General features: G+C 45.6%; 7 protein-coding genes across 7 annotated transcripts; 4 read left to right on the top strand and 3 right to left on the bottom strand.

The window, feature by feature from the left end:
- The first annotated feature begins 127 nt into the window (after positions 1-127).
- Positions 128-1,166, top strand: CNC03910 (transcription initiation factor tfIID, putative). The gene is made up of 4 exons (XM_024656792.1): positions 128-563; positions 618-705; positions 753-849; positions 903-1,166. The coding sequence occupies exons 1-4, from the start codon at positions 232-234 to the stop codon at positions 1,064-1,066; spliced, it is 681 nt and encodes a 226-aa protein (XP_024512564.1). The 5' UTR covers positions 128-231; the 3' UTR covers positions 1,067-1,166.
- A 173-nt stretch (positions 1,167-1,339) lies between these two features.
- On the top strand, positions 1,340-6,043 carry CNC03920 (DNA supercoiling, putative). The gene is made up of 25 exons (XM_024656793.1): positions 1,340-1,775; positions 1,823-1,848; positions 1,923-1,995; positions 2,045-2,146; positions 2,195-2,599; positions 2,648-2,726; positions 2,778-2,895; positions 2,946-2,976; positions 3,043-3,111; positions 3,160-3,220; positions 3,270-3,314; positions 3,373-3,386; positions 3,440-3,564; positions 3,613-3,797; positions 3,849-3,921; positions 3,968-4,087; positions 4,130-4,164; positions 4,219-4,607; positions 4,658-4,690; positions 4,747-4,788; positions 4,845-4,993; positions 5,055-5,120; positions 5,169-5,338; positions 5,404-5,424; positions 5,480-6,043. The coding sequence occupies exons 1-25, from the start codon at positions 1,438-1,440 to the stop codon at positions 5,900-5,902; spliced, it is 3,192 nt and encodes a 1,063-aa protein (XP_024512565.1). The 5' UTR covers positions 1,340-1,437; the 3' UTR covers positions 5,903-6,043.
- CNC03925 (hypothetical protein) lies at positions 5,978-7,455 on the bottom strand. Its single transcript, XM_024658436.1, has 7 exons — positions 7,285-7,455; positions 7,132-7,198; positions 7,001-7,066; positions 6,887-6,933; positions 6,552-6,788; positions 6,269-6,488; positions 5,978-6,209 (listed from the first exon to the last, which is right to left on the bottom strand). Exons 1-7 carry the CDS (start codon positions 7,342-7,344, stop codon positions 6,037-6,039), a joined length of 870 nt encoding a protein of 289 aa, XP_024514294.1. The 5' UTR covers positions 7,345-7,455; the 3' UTR covers positions 5,978-6,036.
- Positions 7,456-7,861: 406 nt separating this feature from the next.
- CNC03930 (hypothetical protein) lies at positions 7,862-11,328 on the bottom strand. Its single transcript, XM_024656794.1, has 16 exons — positions 11,303-11,328; positions 11,038-11,249; positions 10,967-10,978; positions 10,861-10,876; positions 10,714-10,802; positions 10,614-10,656; positions 9,782-10,554; positions 9,709-9,730; positions 9,543-9,639; positions 9,336-9,487; positions 9,189-9,286; positions 8,960-9,134; positions 8,767-8,899; positions 8,511-8,706; positions 8,312-8,452; positions 7,862-8,260 (listed from the first exon to the last, which is right to left on the bottom strand). Exons 2-16 carry the CDS (start codon positions 11,225-11,227, stop codon positions 8,181-8,183), a joined length of 2,217 nt encoding a protein of 738 aa, XP_024512574.1. The 5' UTR covers positions 11,228-11,249; positions 11,303-11,328; the 3' UTR covers positions 7,862-8,180.
- A 300-nt stretch (positions 11,329-11,628) lies between these two features.
- Positions 11,629-15,739, bottom strand: CNC03940 (PM-scl autoantigen, putative). The gene is made up of 8 exons (XM_024656795.1): positions 14,913-15,739; positions 14,778-14,864; positions 14,139-14,726; positions 13,983-14,082; positions 13,453-13,927; positions 12,181-13,400; positions 11,909-12,122; positions 11,629-11,839 (listed from the first exon to the last, which is right to left on the bottom strand). Exons 1-7 carry the CDS (start codon positions 15,294-15,296, stop codon positions 12,025-12,027), a joined length of 2,952 nt encoding a protein of 983 aa, XP_024512573.1. The 5' UTR covers positions 15,297-15,739; the 3' UTR covers positions 11,629-11,839; positions 11,909-12,024.
- A 1,130-nt stretch (positions 15,740-16,869) lies between these two features.
- CNC03950 (expressed protein) lies at positions 16,870-18,983 on the top strand. Its single transcript, XM_569628.2, has 9 exons — positions 16,870-17,003; positions 17,067-17,163; positions 17,219-17,451; positions 17,505-17,947; positions 18,010-18,084; positions 18,150-18,380; positions 18,432-18,457; positions 18,512-18,687; positions 18,736-18,983. Exons 1-4 carry the CDS (start codon positions 16,926-16,928, stop codon positions 17,751-17,753), a joined length of 657 nt encoding a protein of 218 aa, XP_569628.1. The 5' UTR covers positions 16,870-16,925; the 3' UTR covers positions 17,754-17,947; positions 18,010-18,084; positions 18,150-18,380; positions 18,432-18,457; positions 18,512-18,687; positions 18,736-18,983.
- Positions 18,984-21,513: 2,530 nt separating this feature from the next.
- On the top strand, positions 21,514-24,030 carry CNC03960 (phosphate transporter, putative). The gene is made up of 10 exons (XM_024656796.1): positions 21,514-21,635; positions 21,685-21,977; positions 22,029-22,240; positions 22,293-22,389; positions 22,441-22,557; positions 22,609-23,013; positions 23,067-23,203; positions 23,250-23,432; positions 23,485-23,727; positions 23,778-24,030. The coding sequence occupies exons 2-10, from the start codon at positions 21,842-21,844 to the stop codon at positions 23,913-23,915; spliced, it is 1,668 nt and encodes a 555-aa protein (XP_024512427.1). The 5' UTR covers positions 21,514-21,635; positions 21,685-21,841; the 3' UTR covers positions 23,916-24,030.
- The last annotated feature ends 252 nt before the right edge of the window (positions 24,031-24,282 follow it).

Below are 24,282 nucleotides of genomic sequence, written 5' to 3' on the forward strand. Positions count from 1 at the left end.
TGATGCGCCTTGGATTATTTTGCGAAGTGTTAAAAACATTAGAAAACTGGCCCCGCCGCGACGCACCAACCGACGGAAACCAGGAAACCGACAGCAACGAATGATAAATAAATTACAACGGCGGATGGTACCTGTATTATCTGAGTGAAAACAGCCCCACCTACGCCAACACCTCTCTTGGATTGTCTTGCCACTATCACACCATTCTTATATACATTACGCAGTCGAATCATGTCTCTTGCCCTTCCTAGCCGCCCCTCCTTCACGCCTAAAGCTAGTCAGGCTCTTGAACGAGAAGCGCTCGACGAAGAAGACGATGTCGATGACTCTGATCTTCTTGACATCTCCCATTCGAGAAAAAGATTAGTGGATGTGGATGTGGATCCGGATTTGGAGGGGGAGAAGGATGATGACGATGATGAAGGAAATGATGTCGGTGTTGGTATCGGAATAGGTACACTAGGAGTGAATTTGGCCGGTGCAGTGGGAAAAGGAAAGGGAAAAAAGAGAGATGCAGACGATGAAATTGAAAAAAAGGGCAAGAAGAGAAGAGCCGAGACATTGTGAGTGAACACTTATTTCCTTATCTGTTTTGCTGCTGAGGCAAGATCTACCAGCCTATTGAGGGGTCAAATGGATGAGGAGCAGGCCAGAAGGTTTGATACTTTCAGCACTGTAGCCATCAACAAGAATGCCATTAAAAGGGTATGTTCCGCACACTATTGTGAATCACCCAGGCTGACTGTCCTCAGTTAAATCGTGACCTGTTTGACCAACATTGTCCACCCCAGCTATCTCAAGTTGTAGCTGGTATGGCCAAGGTATTTGTTGCAGACGTTATAGAAATGGGTAAGTTATTTCAAGACCCTCATAATTGGTATGGCAGTATAACCGCGTATTAGCCAAGGATCTCCAGCCCCATTCCGCCCATCCCACAGGGCCTCTTCAACCTTATCACCTCAAACTGGCCAGGATGTGTTTAGAAGAACAGGGCATGGTAGGTAGCCGTACTCAAGGCTCTGCGAGTGGATTGAGAAAGGGAAAGGCGTTATTCAGGAGGAGATGAGATGAGCATCATTCGCTGTAATGGGGCGACTCCTGTATCGCATGTTGTATCATTAAGCACCGCTGTATGATAGCTATGTAAATACCCATGCCTGGAATCTTGCGTAGCTCGGTTGCATTCACAAGCTGGTGTTCTTCCTCGCTTGCCTCCTCCCGAGTTACATGGGCACGTGGCTGGAAGGCGGCGGCGCCTACCGCCTGGTGGCGATGGTGGTTGACGCGACTATTTGTCAAGCAATGTTGTTTCGCGGACGCGATCATTTTGATCGCCTGCAGCCGCCAAGTGCGCTGCCATCTTTCTTCTTTCGTCCTCTTTTCCTCTCTTTTTCGTCTCCTTCGCTCGATATCGGGTAGTACATTCGACACCACGACATGACAATCGGAACGATCAAGCCCAGGCGCAGTCTCGGTGCCATCATAGACTCTATTCCTAGCCAACAGGAATATGTTCCAGATTCTTGCTCGGAAAACTCAGGCTCCGATTCAGAACGAGATGCTCCCATTCCAACTCTCAAACCCATACCACTCACGCCTTTACCTCCCAGATCAGCACGCTTGATTAGCGAACTAGGGGCCGACCCCATAAAAATAGGGAAGAAGAACGAAAGAGAGGAGGCTAGAGCTGTACCTGGTGACGGCAAAATAGATACGAAGGTCCATGGGGCTGTCGACACTTTATTAGCGCCGGTATTGTATTTTGCCGTGCAGTGGTGAGTACCAGATGATGATCTAAATACACTTTCCTGACCTACCACAGGAGGAAACCCCAATTTAAGAAGCATAGTAAGTAATGTCTTGTGATGGCGTTGCCTAAGGTCATCAAGGGTTGTATAGTTGACATTTGTTTTCTAATCTAGAAACTTGGGATGGGGATGCCAACATCAAGGTAGAAGGTAACAGGATTGTAATGCTTGACGAGGATGGAAATCAGTGAGTTATCGTGGAGAACCTTGAGTTCGAGCATTGAATTTTCCTCCAGAATGGCCGCTACCAATGTTGGGGATAAGGTGATCAAGCCAGAAGCCGAATTTAAGATCGGTGGATATGAGATCATGGTAGATCATGTATTGCAACAGGACCAGTACGTTCGCGCGCACCATGCCATTAAATTTATCTAAAACCTTTTCAGATTCAAAGCTAGTACCAGTATTCTCAACAGACCTAAAGTTATCCCAACAATCAAAAGCACCGGCTACCGACCTGCATCATTCACAAAGCCCTTTAGACCTCCCATACAGAAAGCAAATTTGACCCCAGCAAAGCCATCAACTATGGAAATTGTCAACAATGAACAACACCAGTCGCCCATTTCCTCATCTTCAAAGCGCTCCATCCCAACACCCGCAGCCGCCCAACGAGCAGTTGCTGCTTCATCATTTTATACGAGACAATCACCTAAACCATTCAATGAAAGGATTGTATTGGGAGAGAAGAGCAACAAGGAGAGGCTACAATGGGGGGGAGCGTTATTCAACCCTCATGCTGAAGGTGCAGTGGTGATGCCCAGGCCTGGGGAAAAGCTGGCTAAATTGAAGTAAGTCTCATTCTTTTTTTGCTGGATAAATGCTGACAGATAATACAGAGGCACAACCATCGTGGATGTGGTGCTTGACCCCGTCTTGGGGAACTTATTGCGGGACCATCAGAAAGAAGGTGTCAAAGTCAGTATTGCCATCAGCACAGGATAGCCCAACGATAATAACTCCCATTAGTTTATGTACTCGTGTGTCATGGGGATGACCGGTGCGGAAGGCGAAGGATGCATCCTTGCGGATGAGATGGGTTTGGGCAAGACGCTTCAAACAATAGCACTCATTTACACCATGCTGAGTAGGTGCAGCCGTCCTTCAGAAGGTAAGCCTTGCCTAATGATTTCACAGAGCAGTCTCCCTTTGCCAATCAAACATCCATGTGCGTCTCAGTCTTTTGCTTCTGGACGTCATAACACTGACATTTATTGCTTACTGCTTCGTATAGTATCGGCAAAGCGATCATTGTGTGTCCGGTAACGTTGGTGGACAATTGGCGCAAAGAGTTCAAGAAATGGTGAGTGGCTGAATGCAGTAATGGAGTATGCTGCTGATCATTGCACAGGGTGGATAGGCGAGTGAACGTTCTGGTGGCCGATGGTACAGATTATAGGGTATCGTCTTTTGTGAGCAGCTGTTTTAGCCATGAACGACGCACGCTAAAAGACATCGTAGGTCAACAACAAGCACCAACATGTTCTGATCATTGGTTACGAAAGGGCGGGTCGTTTTCTTACCCTCCTGTATCTTTAAAACTGACTCAACTTACGGTATTCAGCTTCGCAAAGTCGTGTAAGCTCTCAAGACTTTGCTCAGATAATAAGCTTCTAATCTTTCATTCAAAGCAAAGAACTTGCTTCGTGCATTCCGCCAATTGACCTTATCGTCTGTGACGAAGGACATCGCCTGAAATCCAAAGACAATAAAACGATAAAAATGTTCGATATGCTCAAAACCCAACGCCGTATTAGTAAGTTTGGTTATAATCTCCTAATGTTCCCCCTTTAACTCTTCGAAGTCTTATCAGGGACGCCAGTACAGAACGATCTAGGTGAATATTGGGCGATGGTCAATTTTGCTTGTCCGGGTGTGTTGGGAAAATACTCGGCTTTCGCAAAGCATTATGAAAAGCCAATATTAAAAAGCAGAACACCTAACTGTTCAGCGAAAGATGTAGAGCTAGGCAGGGAAAGAGCAAATGATGTGAGGCTCTCTTTCTTAGTCATTAAGGATGTTGGTTGACCTGTCAATCAGTTAGCCAAGTTGTCCAAGGAGTTTGTCCTGCGAAGGACGGCTGCAGTGCTTGAAAATTATTTGCCTCCCAAGTGTATGTTGCGCTGACAATCCTTGAGGACTAAAACTGACAAACGCAGACGAGTACGTAATTTTTATCGCCCCATCCCTTCTTCAGCTTTCGGTCCTTTCAAACCTCCTCGACCCTAATATCGTCGGAAGCTTCATCCGAGGCTATGGTGCGCAGTCATTAGCTCTAAGTAAGTTAACGGTTTTCATCAGCCACGTCTGACAACCGGCAGTTGATCTCATGAGGAAAATTTCCAATTCTCCTATGGTAAGAAATGATTTGTTGCAGTATCGTCAGCCGTCCTCACACATAATGCGGTAGCTTTTAAAACGAAGAGACGACGAATTAGCACGAGCAAATGATGATTTAGGCTCAGCCACCTCAGCAGCAATCTCTGCTATCCCTAGCGATGCCAACATCAACGATGTGACTACGTCTGGCAAGATGCTCATGCTTGACAAAATGCTCCATTCCATCTACCAATGCACTGAAGAAAAAGTTGTTGTTGTGTCTAACTGGACTTCTACACTTGACTTGATCCAAGGATTATGTAAACTGAAGAGGTACAATTATCTCAGACTTGATGGTAGTACTCCGCCGAAGCAGAGACAAGAGCTAGTTGATAGGTTCAACAAAGACAAGGGAAGACAAGAAAGTTTTGTTTTTCTGCTTAGTGCCAAAGCTGGCGGAGTGGGACTCAACCTGATTGGGTGCGTCGATTTTGTGCGCGGGTCGTTGAGGAAGACTAACAGAGTGATAGTGGATCGAGGTTGATTTTGTTCGACAGCGATTGGTGGGCAGCAGGCTTTTTAATAGAGGGGCTAAGTTGACAATGGTGACACTATGCAGGAACCCCTCCACCGACCTCCAAGCTATGGCCCGGATACATCGGTCAGTTCTGCATTTTCAGTCGTGGCGATTTGACGTCTATACTTACACATGAAAAGCGACGGGCAAAAGCGCCCAGTCTATATCTATCGCTTTCTCACTACTAACGCCATCGATGAGAAAATCTATCAACGTCAAATTACTAAGACGGGGCTATCAGACCAGATGATGGATCAAACGCGTACAGAGAAACAGACGAGCAAAGATTGTATGTAATACAATGTGACTATAACTAACGCATGGTTTTCTGACTGACTTGGACCATGAAGCTTTCTCGGCAGCAGAATTGAGGGACATATTCACCCTGAATGTACGAACGGACGGTTGTCAAACACGTATGTGGTGTGCCTTTCCGTTGATTTGTTCTGATGTGACTTCAACAGATGATTTGTTGGGTTGTCAGTGCACGAGAAAACCTGTAGGCGAAACGAGGGACATTGCGGAAGGGGAGCATAATTCAAAGGACCTGCCAGACAATGCGTCTGAGGAAAGTGATAATGACGAAAACGATCATCCCACTTTTGTCAGTGCCAATAAATATGATCCCGAACCCGTGAGCGCGCTCCTTTTTTCAATCATCTTGAATCAAATCACTCACTGCTTCTCTCGTTGATTCAGACTCCCAAAATGCGTCGCAAGGTCGGTGAAAGTTGAAGTGAAATATTTAGCAGCCACTAATGATTGCACGGACTAGGCCATTCAAGAGCAAAAAAACAAACTCGCCGCGCTGAAGCACTGGGCACATTTCGATCCTTTTGAACCTGCATCATTCCGTGGCATACAAGACTCTCTTCTGTATAACGTACTGTTCGATTCGTGGGAGACTGATAGTGCCCCTTTATCCCAAAACATCAAAACATATGGCTCTCTGGCCTTCGAGAGCCCCCATGAAAGGCATGAGGATGATCTTGACTCAGATGAAGAAGTTTTGGTACCCAAAAAACGCAAATCTGGGATAGTAAGAAGTGGAGTCATGCTGAAGAAAGCGAGGGCAGCGGACGAGGAGAATACGGGGTTCAGCCAAAGAAGGCATAATCTGAGAAGCATCGCGGAAAGTGGAGGAACTGGGAGAGTGACATTTGTGTTTGAGAAGATATCAAAAAGTACCATAGCCTAAATTACGTCGGTGCTTGTATGAGGCGCTGTATAAATAGGAAGTCGTGTGCATTTGACGCGACAAGTCTAGATTTTTCACGTAGAGTATACATAAATATACTGGATGTAGCATGCAGTACAACAAGACGAGGATGACTAGGCCCTAACAGTAACTTCTCCTGTTCCCTTGTCTGTCCTTTTTAATTCTTCAATCTTCTTCACCCGAAGAACCAAAATGTTCATCTCGCCAACTATTAAGTTTCGAGAAGGCACTCCAAGTGATTTGTAAATGCCCCTTAAAGCCCCTGAATGGGATGTGATACTTATATCTGCGGGGAAAAGGTAATGTCAACAATAAACCGTTGACCACCTTGCATCTTGTACGTACAGGTGGAATCGTTGCTCATATCCAAAACTTGTGCGATCCCTGCTCCACATCGAGCCACGAGCTCTTCCTCAGTTTCCCGATTCCTAACTTCACCTGACTGCCACAACTCGTCCTCCTCCTTTACCTCTGGAGTGTATGTGAAGGAAGGAAAATCCCTCTGTAGCTCAGAGAGAGAAGATCGTTTATCACATTCGTGGACGTGCAGGTGCTCGCGTACGTTCTGATAATGGATGCGAGTCAGGAACAATACTCCCAGATAAATATGCCAAAGAGAGTAATTTACCTCAATGACTGTAGCTGGTACTCCATGACTTTTACCCTTGCCTTTATTCTCTTCGAATAGCCAGCCCCATTCAATCCCGCAAGTCTCCCCTGCACGCTTCATCGGACTCACATACCACTTATTGGGTAGAGGCATACCTCTCTTGACCTCCCTTTGTAATGCATATCCGAGATCTGCTGCTTGGGAGCGGCCAAGGTCTGTCAAGTCTGGGTCAAGAATAGGATGAAGGATCTGGCCCTATTAATAGAGGGGCAAAGGCGTTGCCAAGTTTGGGAAGAACATACTTGAGCTGATGGCCATTTGCCTTTGCGGATAAGATAACAGCATGGACGTACTATGTCATCCGGTATTTGGTATATTTCTTTGATGGTGTTGTGCTGAGCTTGAAGCAACTGTCAGCCATATACAGCTCAAAACGTCAGCCATTGCTGCATGTATGAGAGGCGAACCTTGGCCATGCCGAGCAGCAAAAATAACCTTGATTCCCTCTCCTTCAGGACATTGTTGCTGTAGTTCTATACGATTATCAGCTTCTACACTCTCTACTATTCACTGTGCAAAACGGTATATGCTCGCTGACCAGCTATGCGTCTCTTGAACTCTGCCCAATCGCCGGGAGGGGGTTGGAGGCCGAAGGGGCCTTTGATCTAGAATATCAAATGGTTAGTGGGAAGATAGATGTATGCAGAAGGTGTAAGTTGATTATTTAATAGGATATTCAGTTAGCACTTACGTCTTCGTTCCAATCAGATACTTTAAAGAATTCCTTGAGATGTGTATAGATGTATTTCATGACGGACAAGTATAAGGTGCAAGCAACAAGTAATGATCGTTAAATGGCGAGGAACAGTGAAGTGAGTAGTAAACTGGTCAAAATAAATCAAAAATCAACAACAGAAAGAAACGAGAGATACGCTAAAAGATGAGATAATTATAAAATATCGATCATCTCTACTACATTGGTATTAGTGTATATTCTGATGTGTTCCGCCTGATTTTCTGTACGTAACGAGCAGAGATGGGAGCACTGCCACCGACTGTCGGGCAGCCCAACCACCGTTCACCAGCTCTGACTATGGTGCTTTCAAAAAATCGGTGGACGGTTATAATTATTAGGCTACTTACTATTATAAACCACAAAAAAGTGGAACGCGCGATGCGAGTGGACAAGGGAAAATAAACGAGGGCCAGGCTTGTTGTTGCTGGCGTTGTGCTCGAGATAAGAAGCAAGGCCGGGACATTAGTACTTATGGAGGGGGACTAAAAAAAGGCGGGACACGCGAAGTGTTAATTGGGTTACTAAAAGTGTCTCCATTCGTGGATGAGTACGTAGTTAAGTGACTGAATGATTGCGATCGCTTTTTCTTTCCAATAAATAAGGTTATTCTTCTAACACCTATAGAAGCTGTCTCTATGTTGATAGAGAAAGAAAAGTAGTTGTACAATAATGTGAAGTTAAGACTGTGAATGCAATGCAACTGTGAAAGCAATGCCCTGCAGATACAACATCTGTCACCATAGCAACAGCAACAATATGAGTCGTTTGGCGATACAACGCTTTACAACCAACGGGGTCTTCTCCTCAGCTGTCCCTAACCCCCCACCTTTTTCTGCCCGGCTCGCTGGTAATTAAAATCCTTTACCCGTCCCTTTCTCGTCATGCCAGGAGTACATACTCTCGATTTCGGACAAGTAATTTAGGAACTTCCCTAGTTCAGAGTCAGACAATCTTGCAAAGATGCAATGGGCAGTTTACGCACAAAGATTTCTCTGGGCTTTCTGCGCTCTTGTTTCATGAGACGAAAGCGGCAGCAACCCCATGTCTTCACCATGGTCCAAAAAATCAAGCAGACTCGAAGCAACAGATCGAACCTTCTCGATAATAGTGAAACTGTTCACCGCTGTATGTTGTGTAAATTGAAGCCACGAATGAGATATTCACACAAAAACAGCACCTACCGAGAACTTGAATTGGAATTTTTTGCAAGATAGATAGCATGTCAACGACTACCTCATCCTTTTCATCTTGTGTCTGTTCTCTGATTGAGCGTTTCATCGCTTCCCTTTGGGCGAGGTCTAATCCATGGTGTGCTTCGTCTTGCTGAATTTCGAGGAGCTCTTCTCGATATTGGATAATTATGAACCGAACTAGTTGCTGTTCTTGTTCGTCAGTAATCGGCATTGGTATACAAATAACAACACAAGCTCTGCTCACCTGTGTGACGTAGATATTGGCCTGCTGAACTAAGTAGAAGTCCTTGACGAGATCCATGTCATGTTCGTTGGGGTCAGAAAAGATGGTATGAATGTCACTCTTGATTCTTTCGTCCCAATCTGGAGACATAGACCTATGCTTGAAATTGGCCCATCGCCTTGGTTGTAATAGGCAGCTCGAGGAGACGACTCACATGACAGATGCACTTGCGGATCTGTAATCTAACTTTAAAGGTGCGGGGCAAAAATCCATGATGGACATCGTACGGTTGTAAAGCTCATTAATCTCATTGATTCTCATTTGGAGCATTAAACCAGACGGCGACCTTATTTTATCTCGTCGACGCTTATCCAACACTTCTCCTGAAACTATATCATGAAGTTAGACGTCATATCAACATATACACCTGGTGATTCACTTACCGCGAAAAAGATGGCTGATATAGCGGAAGCCGCTCAACACTGAAGTGTAGGATTCGGGTTGTTTTGTATATCCTTCTTCCGTCAAGTATTCATCATCACTGATTGAAACAGATCAGTTTCGATCACTACACGATACTTTTTACCTACATGTCGTCGGGAAGCGCCACACTGGCACAATCGTCTTCATGGAATAATACAGGGAAAGCTCCTGTGAAAGCAAGTGTCTTATCCCCACCATACATGAGCCAAAACATCCGTCTCAAAAGTACCCGCTCAATGTTTCCCAGTGTAGCGTATGTCTTGATGGGCCAATGAGTCAGTCTGCCGTTGGCGCAACAAAGGAAGAAAGCTTACACCTTCCTCATGGGCTCGTAGAGCAAGCATGAAAACGTAATTCTGACCGAATAATCCATGGCTGACTACGATGTGCCCAGTGATTCCATAAACGTATCTAGTTGACCATCGTTGAGCTGTTAGCCCGTACACCCACAACAAGAATGGTCAATAAACTGTCACCTACAAGCTGAGATAGATAATGATGGCTATAGCATCTGCTCTTAGTATGATCACCACGTTTTCGGGAGAAGACTCACTTCTTGTCACGGTAATAGTATCGAAATCTCGTGCTAAATAGTCTTTGATTCTATTGTGACATCTTAAAACGAGGTCCTTGACTTCATTTCTGGGCAGATCGACAAAGCTTCTCGGAAGCTGCACTAACGTACTTGCTACAACAGCCAGAACCAAGATCACCCATTCCTCCTGATCCGGGTTTTCTTCCCGTTTTGTGTTCAGATCGTGGATAAATGATGGTCTGTGCAAGCAAGGAATTAAGCAATAAATATAATCAAAGTATAGATCAATGATATGGTAAAGAAGCCGACGTGGAAGGACAGAATCAAGAGGATTTCGCGGGTCATATGTGTGGTTGATATAAGCAAGGTGTTGAGGTAAGTGAAGCGGTGAAGATTGTGCACTCGGAGTTTGACTTGTAGCCAGTGAATGGGAGGGGTCAAGAGAGACAGGGAGATAACTCCTTGAACGTAGAGGTGAAAGTCCGAGAGGTACTGTAGCGGCCTGGACACTGGGAGACGAACTGGCAGAAATGGACATGATAGGGTAATGTCCAGCATGAGCCGCGCGTGTAGTAGACATAGTCATGCCCAAGGTCGGCTGCCATTCAGAAGACGTGTTATCCGACGTCGCAGGTGGTGTTCCCCGCAACGCAGCCTGTAGCGGTGGAGGGGCACGTGGTATAGTTGCGGGTACTTCAGAGCTGAATTTTGAAGAACCAACAGTTGAGGAGATGGATTTTCCGTTTTCGTTGCATTCAACCTGCTGATCTTCCTGTATACGCTTCAAATACCTGTCGAAGATGAAGTAAGTGATGCTTATTCGAGCCTATGGACAGAGCGAATTCCTTACATATTGGGGGGACCCCTTTTCCGTTGCACATAATCGAAAGTACCTGCGTGAACAAAAGATAAACAAAGTACTTTCAAGTAGATAACTTCCAAACACGCACATGGTAGATTCAGCTGAGCGCAATGGCTGCACATGTTCTTGATTGGACCGTCAGTCTCTTTTCCCGGAGGCGGTCTGTCGCATTTGACTCTGGACGATACAGAAGTAAGCAATCAACAATGACATAGTTGGCAGGGAAGGCGCATACTTTCGGGCGCGGCAAGCTAAAGAATCATTAATAGCCAAGATCTTCATCAGTTTCATCAAATTTGGAGAGAGACGAGAAGTATTGAGGGTTTTCGTCCCATACTCACCATCACATGACTCTATTGTGCAACATCAGTATTATGGGACCGCAACAGCAGCGCAAGCTATAATTACTCACGGCTCTGCCTTGTTTTTTTTATCTTGGTCCCATCCTTTCCGCTACTTCCTGTGCGCTTCTTTCTTTTATTTTCGGTGGTCACGGTGTCAGGAGTCACAGGCTGTTGATTGGCCTGGGTGGAGGATCCTAGGTGTTCTAGCGAGGTGGTTGTACTGGATTGTCCAGCCAGCTGAGGAGGATAGAAGTCCATGGCTAGGAGCAGGAATGTAGGGCTAGCGCGTTGATGTGAGGAGAGAAGACAGGACGATTGACAGCTCGAGCTTACCCTCTGTTGTTCGCTGTGCTGCAGAATGAGGGGAACGAAGGCGTTTCCCCGCATAGCTGCGGCAAATAGGCACCGCACCTTCTCACGGGAGCTGATTTTCCAACGCCATTATTATTAATAATGATAATTAACTGGTAACGAGGCGGACTCCGATGCCGGCCACTGACCGAACGAGTCTGAAAAAGGCGTTGCATTCAGACACAACACTCCCGGGAACTCTAAAAAGCACTGTAACAGTACCAGTAGTACAGTACTGCACGTTCGTACTTCGTATATAGTACTGTACCCGACCATTGATGTTACGAACAAATAATTCATTTGCAGTGTTTGTAGTTAAAGCGTTGGAGAGACTGCTTATCCAACGGTACAGGTTTGAAGGCTAGTAGAATATAAAATGGTAACTGGCGAAAACAATTCAAAAAATTGGATCGCGCAAGCTTCATTTATTTGCTTCTAGAAGAGTATTTTATAGAGCCATATAGCATATAAGTAGTAGCCATTAGATAATGAGGCAAGAGGCAAGAAGATTGCCACCAACTAGTCTTCATCAACGATCCTCCGCCGTTCCTCGTTGCCCGGCCCTCACCGTGAGCCATATCCACATACCTTGTTGAGATCGTATGTGACATGTCTCAGTGCAATGCAGCGCACGCGAGCTGTGAAGCCATCTCCGTTAATCCATAAACTCATCAAATTTGCAAATTACGTCTTTAGATCCCTGTCTATCTAGCAAAGGTCCCAGACTTATTACCCTGCTTAGGCTGGCTCAAGTCTCTCGCAGGTCTCGCCCCGAACGTCGGTACCTCAACGATCCCAGCTCCTGAACGATGACGATAAGTGATGCAACCCAGGGCGTAGGAAGCGGTGGGAGGACTTACCTGAAGGCCTTGCTTCCTTGAACTTCTTTTTCTTCTTCTTTGCATCATCCTGGGCGATCACAGAGTGTGGTTGATCCAACAAATTAGGTTGGCTGGCATAATCAAATGCTGGTATATCTTCGGGCTTCACCTTCTTCTTCTTGTTCTTGGAAGCTGTACTTTTATTTGCGTTGCCACCCTCCCCAACAATTACTGTGTTCAAAAGCTCAACAGACGGGATTACGGCCTGAGCTGGCGGCGTGGCAGCACCGAACTCTCCATCGCCGTCAGTGCCCAACTTTGCCTTTTTACTATCGCTGTCATCGCCGGCTCTATCGGTCGTAGAAGCTCGCTCTCTTTTCTTTTGTTTTTTTGATTTTTTCACCTGAACAACGCCCTCATCAACTGTTCCAGATTTTGATGACTTTTGAGGAGACATTTCTTTGATGAGCGTTGAAGGGATACCGGAAGTTGGTGCATATGCGGTGGAGGAGCTGGCTTTCTGGCCGGATTGGGGGTGCGCTGACTCCGACGTCAAACCTAAGGGTCTCTTCCCCCTCACTTCCAAGGAAGACGTCGCCGTCGTCTTTCTTTGGTTGGAAGGGATAAACGGCACGGTTTCAGGGTTCAGCCCCATTTTACCATCGCCTTCGCTGCTTCCCGAGGTCATACCCTTGGGATGTAAGTCCATGCGCATAGATTCCATGACCTTGAGGAAACCGGGGGATAATTCCCTCTCACGGAGGGTCAAAGCAGCAGATGATGATTTCTGATTGCTTGCTCGGTCTAGTGTCACCCCGAACAAAGCTGATTGCCCTGATTTTGAAGCGGTAATATAACCCGAAGCATGCTTCGGTTGAGAGAATTTGATGGCAGAGCCGAAAAGACCTGACTTGGCATTTGTTCTAGTAGAGGTAGGTTTAGCAGCGACGTCCCATATATTTGAGGTGGTGCTTGCTAGGGGTACAGATGGAACGGCCAGTGCCGCAACCGGGACCTTCTTCACATCATTCGCTCCGATTTCCTTCACTCCTATCTTCTCCATCTCCTGAACTTGAGGATTAGCTGCTCGCTCAGCCGTGATTTCCTTGAATTTTTCCTTCGCGGCGACAATGATAGATGTAATTTCAGGAATATACTGAGCAGCAATAGGAGCTCGATCTCTTCTGATTATACGACTGAGGTTGGCGGTATTATCAGCCGTACTAACATCTCGTAACATATTGTTGGGCATAATATAGCTGTCGAAAATACCGTTAGCATAAATTTCCGAAAGAACAATGCTCTACTCACAAAGGACTTTCATCCATCTCTCTCGCCACTCTATCTCGCCAATCATGCAAATGTCTCCAAACCCAGCCAGACTCTTGCTCAATCTCTCCTTTAGGTAGCCACTTTTTCCCTGCAGCCAGCCAACCCCCAGAACCTCGCCCCGTCACTATATCGTACGAATCTCTTTCATACATTTTCAATGCCGTATCAGCAGACTTGCCAAGGACTTCGCGCATAGCTTCTTGAGGATTAGGCCTGGCGCTATCCAGGACGATAGTACCACAGTTAGCTGGCGAAGAAGGACGAGAAGACTTGTGAAGAAGGGCGTTGCGCAGATTGTCGTAGATAAAAAGGAGGAAATGGGTGTCAGATCGAGCGTAATACAACATGCCATCTGGCAAAGGACGAATTCGCCAATCGGCCCGCTGATATCTTTTGTCGGCCTCAAAGTTACAATAATGCTGAAGAAGGGCTGAGAGAGATCGCTGTGGCATTTCTACAATAGATATCAAGTTAGACATGAGTGATACCAAGAAGAAGATATAGCGCACCAAGGACGACACAGGCGCTATATGTATCGAACAAATTGACCACAAAGATTTCGAAATCCCGTTGGAGCCAGATGATATCACTATCGGCACCATGAAAGACCTAGAAGACATCAGTGTATGAGTACAAGACGGTAATGGATGTAAAAGCCGTCTTACCTTGACAATAGTAGGGTCGGTGAAAACGTCTCCAAACTTATCTTGCTGGATTTCCTTCCTGAGCGCCAGCGTGTCTACGACCCAATCGCTTTCTCTAGTCGAAATTTGGATCAAGCAAGTGAAACCCGCATAGCTTCGCATGTCGTGATGCTCCAGATCAACAGCGATTTCTTTTGCCTGCTTGAGTTTTTCAACCATTCGATGAAGTTTTTCCGGCGTGTCGACAAACTCGAAAGGCGTCTCATCGAAGCTCTGAGGGGGTACAGGCTTTGAATCAATAAACAATGAAGTGGGGTATGGTAAGTGTTTAGTTTCATAATAATAGGGGTGCGTTCGGGCGCGAATCTCTTTCTCGCGTCTTAGAGCTGCCTTTGACGGGTCCATCTCTTCTTCCGAGGTCAACTCATAATCGAGAGGTGCCTTGAATCCAAGAGGGACCATAGCATGGGGCTTGGTCGTTAGAGACGGCTTCCAGGATTCAGAAGTCCGAGCATTGTCAGGAGCGTCATGGAAGAGAAGCTGAGGTTTGGTGAGATCAGACGCATGAATAATATTTGCTGGCAGACGCTCAGTGAATGGGCCGGGAATCTGTACTATATGGTGAGCATAACAAGCAAGGGTATAATGCGATTCACTGACTTTTTTACCAGCTTGGGCAACCAGGGCAGGCTTGACTGTAACAGACGTTTTCCCCTTGCCTCCTCTCAATTCATCAAGGTTGATATCCTTTGAGATATTAGAACAGCAAGGGCAAAGTGGTAAAGATCGACGTACCGCATCTTCAAGCAAACCGTCTATTACACCCTGTACTGCACCTCTATACCCATCTATTATGTCATCTTGGTCTTCCAACTTCCTCCGCCTTATCATCACTTTAGCTGTTTTCCCTTTATCTCTACCCTGTCTGGCTTCTTTTTGACTCCTTTCGATAAGATCCAGTATCCTCTCAGTCATACCCAGTAGCCTCTCGCTTGTCTTCTCTACATCCTTGTTGAACCTTCTATCGAGACTTCGATGAAAATTTAGATCGGTCTTGTCGGGCAGAGAGGCGGCATTGGTGGTGAGACGGTCTAGAGCGGCAGTCAAAAAAGGTAGATATTCCGAGAAAGATTGGGTGGGCGAAGGTACCGATGCTTCTCCGGAGGTAGCTTTAGACATGGTGTAACTTAATATCAAAATGGATTTCACTAGTCGTGTTCGGAAGTCTCTCAGGGAGTCGTCTGTTCGGAATGACTTCCTGAGGGGCTCAATTTTTTGTTGGTACGATTGACAGCTGGACACTGGTTTGAGGAAACAGTTGTATGCACTTCGACGCTGTACCTGCTTCAATTTGGTCCCGATACGGGGGAAGATCCCCTTGGTGGACGAAGGGGGGGTGGCAGAGGTTCGATAAGGGGGTAAAAGTCGACCGAGCCCAAATGCCTTCGCGATCAATCTCTTGGAAGGTATCTTGAGGAGGGTCTCGTGCGACAGGAGGTGACTAAGCTAGATGTGAGGCAGTATGGGCTTTCGAAGACAGAGATGGATAGAGAAGGAACCCCTCGAGTGACGTTCACTGGTGAAGAAGGGAGAAGGGAGAAAGAAAGAGGAATGAAGCTCAATTATAGAACAAACTCGATAACAGCATTACTCTCCGGACATTTTTGCGCGTTATGTAAGCTTGTAACCCAAGGCTTAAGGCGCTTAACTGTTTGATATTACGTAATACCACTTGACAACTTACTTATTTTTTATACGTATTAATACCAGTTGGATTGCACCCTTAATTATTTAAGAAAGAAGAAATCGTAATGAGCAGTTGTTGTAAGATAATACCTATTTATATGAACACACTACTACTGAGTCATAACCTCCTCATCATCATTCACGAAAGAATAGAGCCGCGAGGGTCACAAGGGCAGTGTCATCTTTCATTGCAAAGGGGGGCTAGACGAATTCATTATGTCTTTGATAATCTCGAATAGACGTCTGACAGAAGAAAACACGAGAGGTAAATAAATTCAGAAAAATGACTCCCATCTCATTGATAATTAAAGAGAAAATACGTAATAATTTTTAGTCAATTTGTAATGATTTATGGATATTTGTGTGTACAATCCGCGTTTATTATCCTAAATTAAAGTACATTGACCCTCCACCTAAGTGTAATAAATAATTATTTAAGTGAAATATATATTATTATTATAATTACTAATTTATGTTTATTGGCCGATTGTTATACGTACGTGAAGAACGATCGCGATTTGCCGCAAAATCAAACGAAAGAAGATGAGCCATTTTCGTCCATTTCGAAATTCAACATTTTCTTTACAACATTTACAAAAAAGTGCGAACAACTTGAAGCGGAGCTCGTACGGGCTTGCCCCTTGCATGAATGCTTAGAAAACCACTTTCAGAGTCATGCTGGGTACTGGTAATCTAAGCATATGTTGTATAGTAGTAACTGAACTGCTGGCTTTTCTTTTGTTTATCTAATCTATTCGGTAATAGATAATGTAGTAGTAGTAGTACGCGTAATGTAATGGCTCAATCATCAAAGACACGCAAGAAAATGGCTCGCCCTGGTGAGGCCAAGTCGTTCAGGTACCGATCGTCAGACCAATTAACATAGTTTATCAGCGGATCAGCGGGAACAATTTACCAAGAGAGCGCGTTGTCAATACTCGGAATACGTACTATTAAACGCCCTAAAATGACTGTCTTGAAAAGTATATAATACCCAGCGATTCCTCCTCGTCATCCACCTTTCGTGACAACACCCCCTTCAACGGTCCTTACATCTCCGCCATGTTCGCGCTAAAGTTTATCCTTATTACTTCTTTCATCGCTTCCACAGCCCTCGCTCACTTCACCCTTGACTTCCCTGTGAGTAGTAATCAATTCAAAATTATGATACAGTACATGTTACGCTTACTGAGTGTTCTTTAGGAATCCCGTGGGTTCGTCTCTGACATCGAAGGTCAATTTTGTGGCGGTTTCAGTACTGTTGGACCTCGGCAGCCATTCCCGCTCGGTTCTGGCCCTGGTACGCTCGCATATCCATGTTCTTGTTCACACGACTCGCACTGACCTTCGGGAAGTCCATATTAACTCTCATCATTCTCTCGCTACTGTTGTTGCCTTCATCTCCACCAGCTCCAACCCTACAAGCTTTGACGACTTCAACACTACCAGCAATGGCACCATCATCCCCCTTGCCAGTAATATCTTCCAAGTAACACAGGGTGAAAAGTGTTTTAACATCGATCTCGAAAGTCTCAACGTAGGTCTCACTAACGGCTCGGAAGTCACTTTGCAAATTCAATACGACGGAGTGAGTTACAGATCCACCTAATCCATAAATCAAAACTGATGAGATCTATCCAGGGGGATGGCGACCTCTACCAATGCTCCGACCTCGTTCTTATTCAGGGCTACGAGGTTCCATCCAATGAAACTTGTACCGATGACGCCTCCAGAACTTCCAATGCTAGCTCCACATCAAGCGGTAGTGCTACTGCAACCAGCGCGGCTGCCACTAGTTCTTCCAGTGGTACTAGTGGGGCTATTAAGGAAGTTGTTGGATTGGGCGCTCTTAGTTTGGCTTTGGGCATTGCTGGTCTTATCATTTTGTAAGGGGTTAATCGGAGTGCAACACGGTCGTTTGCCAGATTTAGTGAAGAGAACAACAGTCTACAAAGAGAAAGAATGCTGCATACAAAACTGAAAGCCATTATGCTTAAACTATGAATATGTATATTTTTAATTATTAATTTTGCTGACTCATCGTGCAGTTTAGAGGTAATTCAAAGAAACTGTAAACGTGCAATGTGCGTCAGAAACAAGTGGGATTTGTTTCGCTGGTGTAAACAGCTCACTCATCAGTCATTAGCGCTCAATGGGACCACTGACGACGATCATCGGGCGACGACACCTTCTACCGCCAACCACTAATCTAATCTGCCCGGTACGTTAATTGTTGGCATATGCATTAATAATGGAATAAATACCATTGATGGAGATTTTTAAAAGAAATATACCTCACTCATTCATTCATGCACACAACGTGCTGCCTCGCTTTTACCTACCAAATGCCAGCTGTGGAATCATATATATTATATATATACAAGTGATGACCCACGAAAGACTTCGCGGTTTTTCGGGTAAATAATTCAATTGCACCAAGTTAATTTTGGGAATTCCGTTCAGTTTTTGGGTGGTTTTGTTAATGAGAATGGACGTGTTCGTTCATCCAAATGTGTGGTACGTATTATGATGCATTTTACATATGTACAGTGGCTCATTTGATCCTAGACCCATGTTCCTCCCTTTTCTGAGGGGTAAGTTAATTATTGAGCTGTCTGGCGTATTCACAAATTACACGGCGTCGGCAGGCTCAGTGCCGTGACATGGAGACCATCGATCTTTCTTAAAACTGGGCCCTACAATTCAACCCATTGGCCATCGTGAAAGGGAAAAGACAAAAGACTTGTACTTTTTCAACGGAGACACGAAGTGGTGTATTGAAAATGTTCAGATCATGATCATGTCGCTGGCCCTATCGTTCTACGTATGTAAGCGTGTGATGCGCTGGGCTGGGTCTTAATTCACCACATAGATCGTCATCCCAAACCAGTTACTGTAAAGTATTCCCATCGGCATTGGAATGGGGGACAAAACCTAGCACTCAAAGGGGTATGAGGTTACCTCTAGTAGTTCTCATTAGGTTGGGTTGTTTGTTGGACAGTACATGTGATTTATATGTTGGTGTTATGACGAACAATGGATCAGAATGTCACTTTGTGTAGTTTGAAGGAGTGCGCAATTTAAGAGAGGGGGTTTCGGTAGTTTACCTGTTGAGATAGATGGCGTAGATGAATAAATGATGTGTTGTGACTCGGGCCCGGTGTTTGACGTATTATCAAGGCTAGGAGGAGGCATTCTCATTGGGATTTGGAGCTGAGTAAGTGTCTACTGTCAACTTTTGAAAAAGAGGCCCATATTGAAGAGCGCATTAAAACTGCCTGGGCGCTCAAAAAGACCTTAAGGCATAGGATTGCTCCATAGGGACTTTTTGTACCGTTCCTGCCTCATCGTAAAATGACGATGTTAGCAGAGGATGTAAGTTCTATAACTGATGATGGGTAGTTACGCCCTTCAGCGAGATGGGATCTAGGAATACCATCCCTATTCTCCCTCGTTGGTGATAAATCAGAATGAAATGGAGGTGTAAAAAGTGGCGGCTTTCTCGCCCACACGTTGAGATTTTTTACTTCCATAGGTTTCCTGTATCGTCCCACGGCCGCTGCTAGGTTCTATTTCAGAGCTTGCATGGTAGCCGCGACGTCATCCACTGTAGGGAGATTGTATCGACGATGATCATGTTGTTTCGGGTTTAGTAGGCGTGAGCAGATTTGCCTACAGCGGAAACGTTAGCTATATTATACAACTGTGAAGTAAAACGCACTTACATGAGGCTCTCGCTGCAGTCTTGCCTTAACTGTTAGGAGTTATTTGATATAAAAATCTACACACAGCGACATCTGCTCAATCCGCCTGAGGATTGCCGATCACAGTAGTTGACGGCATTTCAACTCTGTCAAGTTGGTGGACTCTGCTATCTTCGTTAAGGCCGATCACAGTAGTTGAAGGCATTTCAATTCTGTTAAGTTGCTGGACTCTGCTATCTTCGTTAAGTTCGGACATACCGACCTGAGCATAAATAGAGGCGTCTCCAGGCGCAGACAAAATGAATCTGATGAGATGATAAGACTCGGCTGCAAATGGGTAACAGATCGAATGCCTTTCAGTCCCCCAGACGGATTGATGTCGATGTCTCAAAACGCCGTTATAGTTGCGAAGGTCGCTTTTGAAGCCGGCTGCATTCTAGGTGATTTCACAGAGGTATGATCAAGGGGACTGGGTAGAAGGGAGGCGTACCTTCGGAACTACTGGTCGAAAGCTTAGCTCGTAGGGTTCAGGTTCAGGATCTGTAGGCAGAGGTAGCTGTACAGTTTCATTGGCACAGCATGTATTGTAGGGTTAGCAGCTAGAGAGCTTCGCCGGGCCACTTCCAGTCGCGCCATCAGATCCAAAATCTAGCATGATATTTTGGGCACAGGCAGCCAAGTTATGGCGATTGCTGTTTGTTGTTTGGTTCAAGGGGCCGTAAGTCTGGGAGGAACGTCACCGCCAGGGAGAGGACCATTGGAGGACGGTGGCGGTTGATTGGGGGGTTGTGGGGGTCATGGATGAGAACGGACGGAGGCGAAAAGTGAGGAAATTTTCAAAGGTGACACGGGGAATATTAATATATAAAGATACACTCGACGCATCATACAAGTGATGGGTTGAGCGAGAACTTCGTCCTTCTTACATGATGGATCTGATCTTCCCAATCCTGGCTGCATTCATTATTGAGTGAACGTTTCATTTCCTCATGCCGCGGCCATCTTCTTGACCTTCTAAATATCACAAAATGCTTTTGCTGACTTTATGCCTCTGAAAAGCACTTATCCCAATGATTACCATCTGCATCTCCAGCAGCTGTACCTAAACCCCCCGGAGATCATCACCCGTTAAAACCGGCCTCGAGGCCGAACTTTAACTGTCCCTCCTAACCAGCAGTCCATCAACCGCCAGCAGGCGCCCCCAATGCTCCCTTCTCTGGCGGTGACATTCCTCGAGCTTTACGACCCCCTTGAACCAAATAGCAGCACTCGCCATATCGAGGTTATCACGCATCGTCTATCCCAGAAGAAATTATACCAGACTTCAACCAGCACCACCAACACTCGTGCCCATACTACACTAAGCGAAATCCTCGGTGGCGCTCAACATAAGCCCCTCGACGGAGTGGCCCCTGATCTCCGACGATGCCCGAAGGTCGGAGAAGGTTCCTTGTTGCAAATTGTAACGAAGCTTTGACTGGAGGGAGGGGTAATTTTTGTTGCAAGGATTTTGGCCATTTTCGACCATCAATCATGCGCATGGAGGAACTAGTAATATCATGCCCTTCTTACAGGATGCTTGTGCTTCTTTAAATAGCCCATTTCAAGATAACGATCACCACGTGGCTATTATGGTTTACGCCAAGGGTGAATGGCACAACGAACATGAATGATCCCCCAGCAGGCAGAAGCGTTGACCAAGATGTCAAGTTACGTAATAGTAAAGAGATGGATCAAAACCACAGGCCACGAACGTGCGATTGACTTTTGCTGTGTTCCGTCTTTCTGTTGTCAATCTTCTCACTCGTTCTGATGTTGACACTTTTCCCTGTATCTACGTGCCTTATTTTTGCGATTTTGTCCGATATGTATATTGCCTGCTGCCTAATAATCGATGTTCGTGTACGACAGGTCTTGCGATCAAATACACGCTCGTGATTGGGCCGTTTTGGTTCGCCAGACCACACGTTCATATCTAAATTAGATTCATCTTTCCCACCCATTCTACCGGTTATTTGGAATGATATGACCGGCACAAGATAAATCTACTCCCTCAGTCCCAAGACGAGTGAGTAGCAATGCCAAGAACGTGCTATAAAGTATTGATTTTTTATTAGACGTTAGACGACTATGCTCAGCGAACATTCCGTGTTCCTATGCTTGGAGCACGAAAAGTACTTAACCAGCTGTTAATATAATGAAGAAAAAGAGTCCTCCATATCCCTCTAATCTCAAAAGCTCTCTCCACGAAGAACCAACTGGTCCACATAAACTATGTCGAGCCAGTTCGAGGTTGAAAAAGCTCACGCCAACGTCCCAATGTCTGCCGGTGAAAGACGACGTGCTGCTCTTGCGGAAATTGATGAAGCCAGTTTCTCCTGGTTTCACGCTAAAGCCTGTATAGTTGCTGGTGAGTTTTCTTGAACCCTCGCGCGGTCTTTCTTTGCTAATCTCTCATTAGGCGTCGGATTTTTCACAGACGCTTATGATATATTTTCCATTTCTATCGCCGCCACCATGATTGGTTACGTTTACCATAACGGTGGTTCCAACACCAGTAATCAGGATTTGGGTATCAAAGTTGCCCATTCTATTGGCACTTTCTTCGGTCAGCTCCTCTTTGGTTATCTCGCCGATCACATTGGTAGGAAAAGGATGTACGGTGTTGAATTGGTAAGGTCGTGTGCGCCCATCTTGCAGCAGGAGACTTACCTTCCAATTTTAGATCATTATCATCATTGGTACTCTCGGTCAGGCGGTCGCCGGCCATGCTCCAGGCGTTAATATTTATGGTGTTTTGATTATGTGGCGTTTTATCATGGGTGAGTCCGGCCGCAATAGTCCTCACCCAATCTTTGCTAATTTCTGCTCAGGTATTGGGATTGGAGGTGACTATCCGGTTTCTTCTGTCATCACCTCCGAATTCGCAGCCCGTAAGATTCGAGGAAGGATGATGGCTGCTGTTTTCTCAGCTCAAGGTTGGGGAAACTGTGAGCACGATCGCTCTGTCCAGTCTTTTTCATCGCTAATAACTTTCCTAGTCACTTGCGCTATTGTCGCAGTGATTGTCGTCGCTGCTTATAAGGACTCTATCCATTCTCAGCCTCTTGATGACTTGAAATCCGTCGACCAAGCGTGGCGTCTCATCATAGGTATCGGGTGTGTTCCCGCCGTTATAGCTCTCTACTTCCGATTGACTATTCCCGAAACTCCTCGCTACACAATGGATGTTGAGCGAAACATCAAACAGGCTTCTCAAGACGTCGATGCGTACATCACTACCGGTCAATACATTGCAGACCCAGTACAAATCAATGATCGCGCCGAGGTCCCTAAGGCTTCATGGTCTGATTTCGCTCGTCATTTCGGGCAGTGGCAGAACGGCAAAGTTTTACTTGGCACTTCTTGGTCATGGTTCGCCTTGGACATAGCGTTTTATGGTCTAGGTAAGGTGGCAGCTTCCTGCACTATGCTTTGCTAATGAAATTTATTCGACTAGGACTAAACTCATCAACTATTTTGTCAACCATCGGCTTCGGTTCTTCTACCGACCTTCCAACCAAACAAGAAAACATCTATCAAACATTATACAACGTTGCTGTCGGTAATATTATTTTGGCTGTTGGAGGACTAATTGTGAGTTCAACGCGTCTGGTGAGGTGCGTAGCTGACAGGACTGAAGCCTGGATACTATTTCTCCATGGCATTTATCGATTCATGGGGTCGAAAACCTATCCAACTGATGGGGTTTGTACTCCTTACGATCATTTTTGTCTGTATGGGCTTCGGTTACGATAAAATGCTTTCTACCGACCCCGGCAAAAAGGCCTTTGTCTTCCTCTATTGCATGGCAAACTTTTTCCAAGTCAGTTTTTACCGTTGAAACTCCCTTCATTACACTGACATTGATGCATCAGAATTTTGGGCCCAACACTACGACCTTTATAGTCCCCGGAGAAGTCTTCCCTACTCGTTACCGATCAACTGCCCATGGTATCTCCGCCGCATCAGGCAAGCTGGGCGCCATCGTTGCCCAGGTCGGATTTTCCAGGCTTATCAATATTGGTGGCACAAACCAGTTCCTCAAGCACATCTTGGAAATCTTCGCTTTCTTCATGCTTACCGGTGTTTTCAGCACATTACTTCTTCCCGAGACTAAGGTAGGTACAGGATTGCCATGACACATCGCGTTACTAACTTCTGGCGCCAGAACCGAAGCCTAGAGGACTTGTCACAGGAAGACCAAGAAAGTTTTGTTAGGAACTCTGGTACGGCCACTGCTGTCCCTATGGTACAGAAGACTGGCACTTCATCAGACGATGAGAGGGTTCTTGCTGAGGCTCTGTAGATGCTAGAGACAAGGTACATCACAGTATATTGGATGATCTTGATGATGTTATAATAACATGTATTGGTATAACATGGGAAGTGCAAATCCAAATCCATTGTAATGCCTGAAATGATAAACACAACAGACGCTTAGCAGATAAGATGACGGGGTTGTAGGGAGTTCGTTATATGCTATAGCATTTTCAGTATGATGAGTACTACTGTGAGGTAAACTTTCTGTTGATCTCTTTTTCCATGGGCCGAGAAAGTATAGGCTCGCGAAGATGTTCGCTATACCCTTCTTCTATACGGTATACAGCTATCATATGGCGACAACGTTCGAGGACTGACATGTGTTCAATCCGCGATCCGCGAACTACGTAATT

Source organism: Cryptococcus neoformans, assembly GCF_000091045.1.
Source record: "Cryptococcus neoformans var. neoformans JEC21 chromosome 3 sequence".
NCBI lineage: Eukaryota > Fungi > Basidiomycota > Tremellomycetes > Tremellales > Cryptococcaceae > Cryptococcus > Cryptococcus deneoformans.

Bases quoted from the DNA above. Each gene is read 5' to 3' on its own strand.
- CNC03950 (XM_569628.2), top strand. From the start codon at position 16,926: ATGTTCGCGCTAAAGTTTATCCTTATTACTTCTTTCATCGCTTCCACA. The intron at 17,164-17,218 runs GTACGCTCGCAT...ACCTTCGGGAAG, and splicing joins CCCGCTCGGTTCTGGCCCTG to TCCATATTAACTCTCATCAT. The intron at 17,452-17,504 runs GTGAGTTACAGA...AGATCTATCCAG, and splicing joins TGCAAATTCAATACGACGGA to GGGGATGGCGACCTCTACCA.
- CNC03925 (XM_024658436.1), bottom strand. From the start codon at position 7,344: ATGAAATACATCTATACACATCTCAAGGAATTCTTTAAAGTATCTGAT. The intron at 7,067-7,131 runs GTCAGCGAGCAT...ATAATCGTATAG, and splicing joins GTTCAAGAGACGCATAGCTG to AACTACAGCAACAATGTCCT. The intron at 6,789-6,886 runs GTACGTCCATGC...CTCTATTAATAG, and splicing joins ACCAAATACCGGATGACATA to GGCCAGATCCTTCATCCTAT.
- CNC03930 (XM_024656794.1), bottom strand. From the start codon at position 11,227: ATGGACTTCTATCCTCCTCAGCTGGCTGGACAATCCAGTACAACCACC. The intron at 10,657-10,713 runs GTGCGTGTTTGG...TTGTTCACGCAG, and splicing joins CGCTCAGCTGAATCTACCAT to GTACTTTCGATTATGTGCAA. The intron at 10,555-10,613 runs GTAAGGAATTCG...CATCTTCGACAG, and splicing joins AAAAGGGGTCCCCCCAATAT to GTATTTGAAGCGTATACAGG.
- CNC03910 (XM_024656792.1), top strand. From the start codon at position 232: ATGTCTCTTGCCCTTCCTAGCCGCCCCTCCTTCACGCCTAAAGCTAGT. The intron at 564-617 runs GTGAGTGAACAC...AAGATCTACCAG, and splicing joins AAGAGAAGAGCCGAGACATT to CCTATTGAGGGGTCAAATGG. The intron at 706-752 runs GTATGTTCCGCA...GACTGTCCTCAG, and splicing joins ACAAGAATGCCATTAAAAGG to TTAAATCGTGACCTGTTTGA.
- CNC03960 (XM_024656796.1), top strand. From the start codon at position 21,842: ATGTCGAGCCAGTTCGAGGTTGAAAAAGCTCACGCCAACGTCCCAATG. The intron at 22,241-22,292 runs GTAAGGTCGTGT...TTCCAATTTTAG, and splicing joins GGATGTACGGTGTTGAATTG to ATCATTATCATCATTGGTAC. The intron at 23,433-23,484 runs GTCAGTTTTTAC...TTGATGCATCAG, and splicing joins GCATGGCAAACTTTTTCCAA to AATTTTGGGCCCAACACTAC.
- CNC03940 (XM_024656795.1), bottom strand. From the start codon at position 15,296: ATGTCTAAAGCTACCTCCGGAGAAGCATCGGTACCTTCGCCCACCCAA. The intron at 13,928-13,982 runs GTGCGCTATATC...TATCTATTGTAG, and splicing joins TAGCGCCTGTGTCGTCCTTG to AAATGCCACAGCGATCTCTC. The intron at 13,401-13,452 runs GTGAGTAGAGCA...TATTTTCGACAG, and splicing joins GAGATGGATGAAAGTCCTTT to CTATATTATGCCCAACAATA.
- CNC03920 (XM_024656793.1), top strand. From the start codon at position 1,438: ATGACAATCGGAACGATCAAGCCCAGGCGCAGTCTCGGTGCCATCATA. The intron at 1,776-1,822 runs GTGAGTACCAGA...GACCTACCACAG, and splicing joins TTGTATTTTGCCGTGCAGTG to GAGGAAACCCCAATTTAAGA. The intron at 3,798-3,848 runs GTGAGGCTCTCT...CCTGTCAATCAG, and splicing joins GCAGGGAAAGAGCAAATGAT to TTAGCCAAGTTGTCCAAGGA.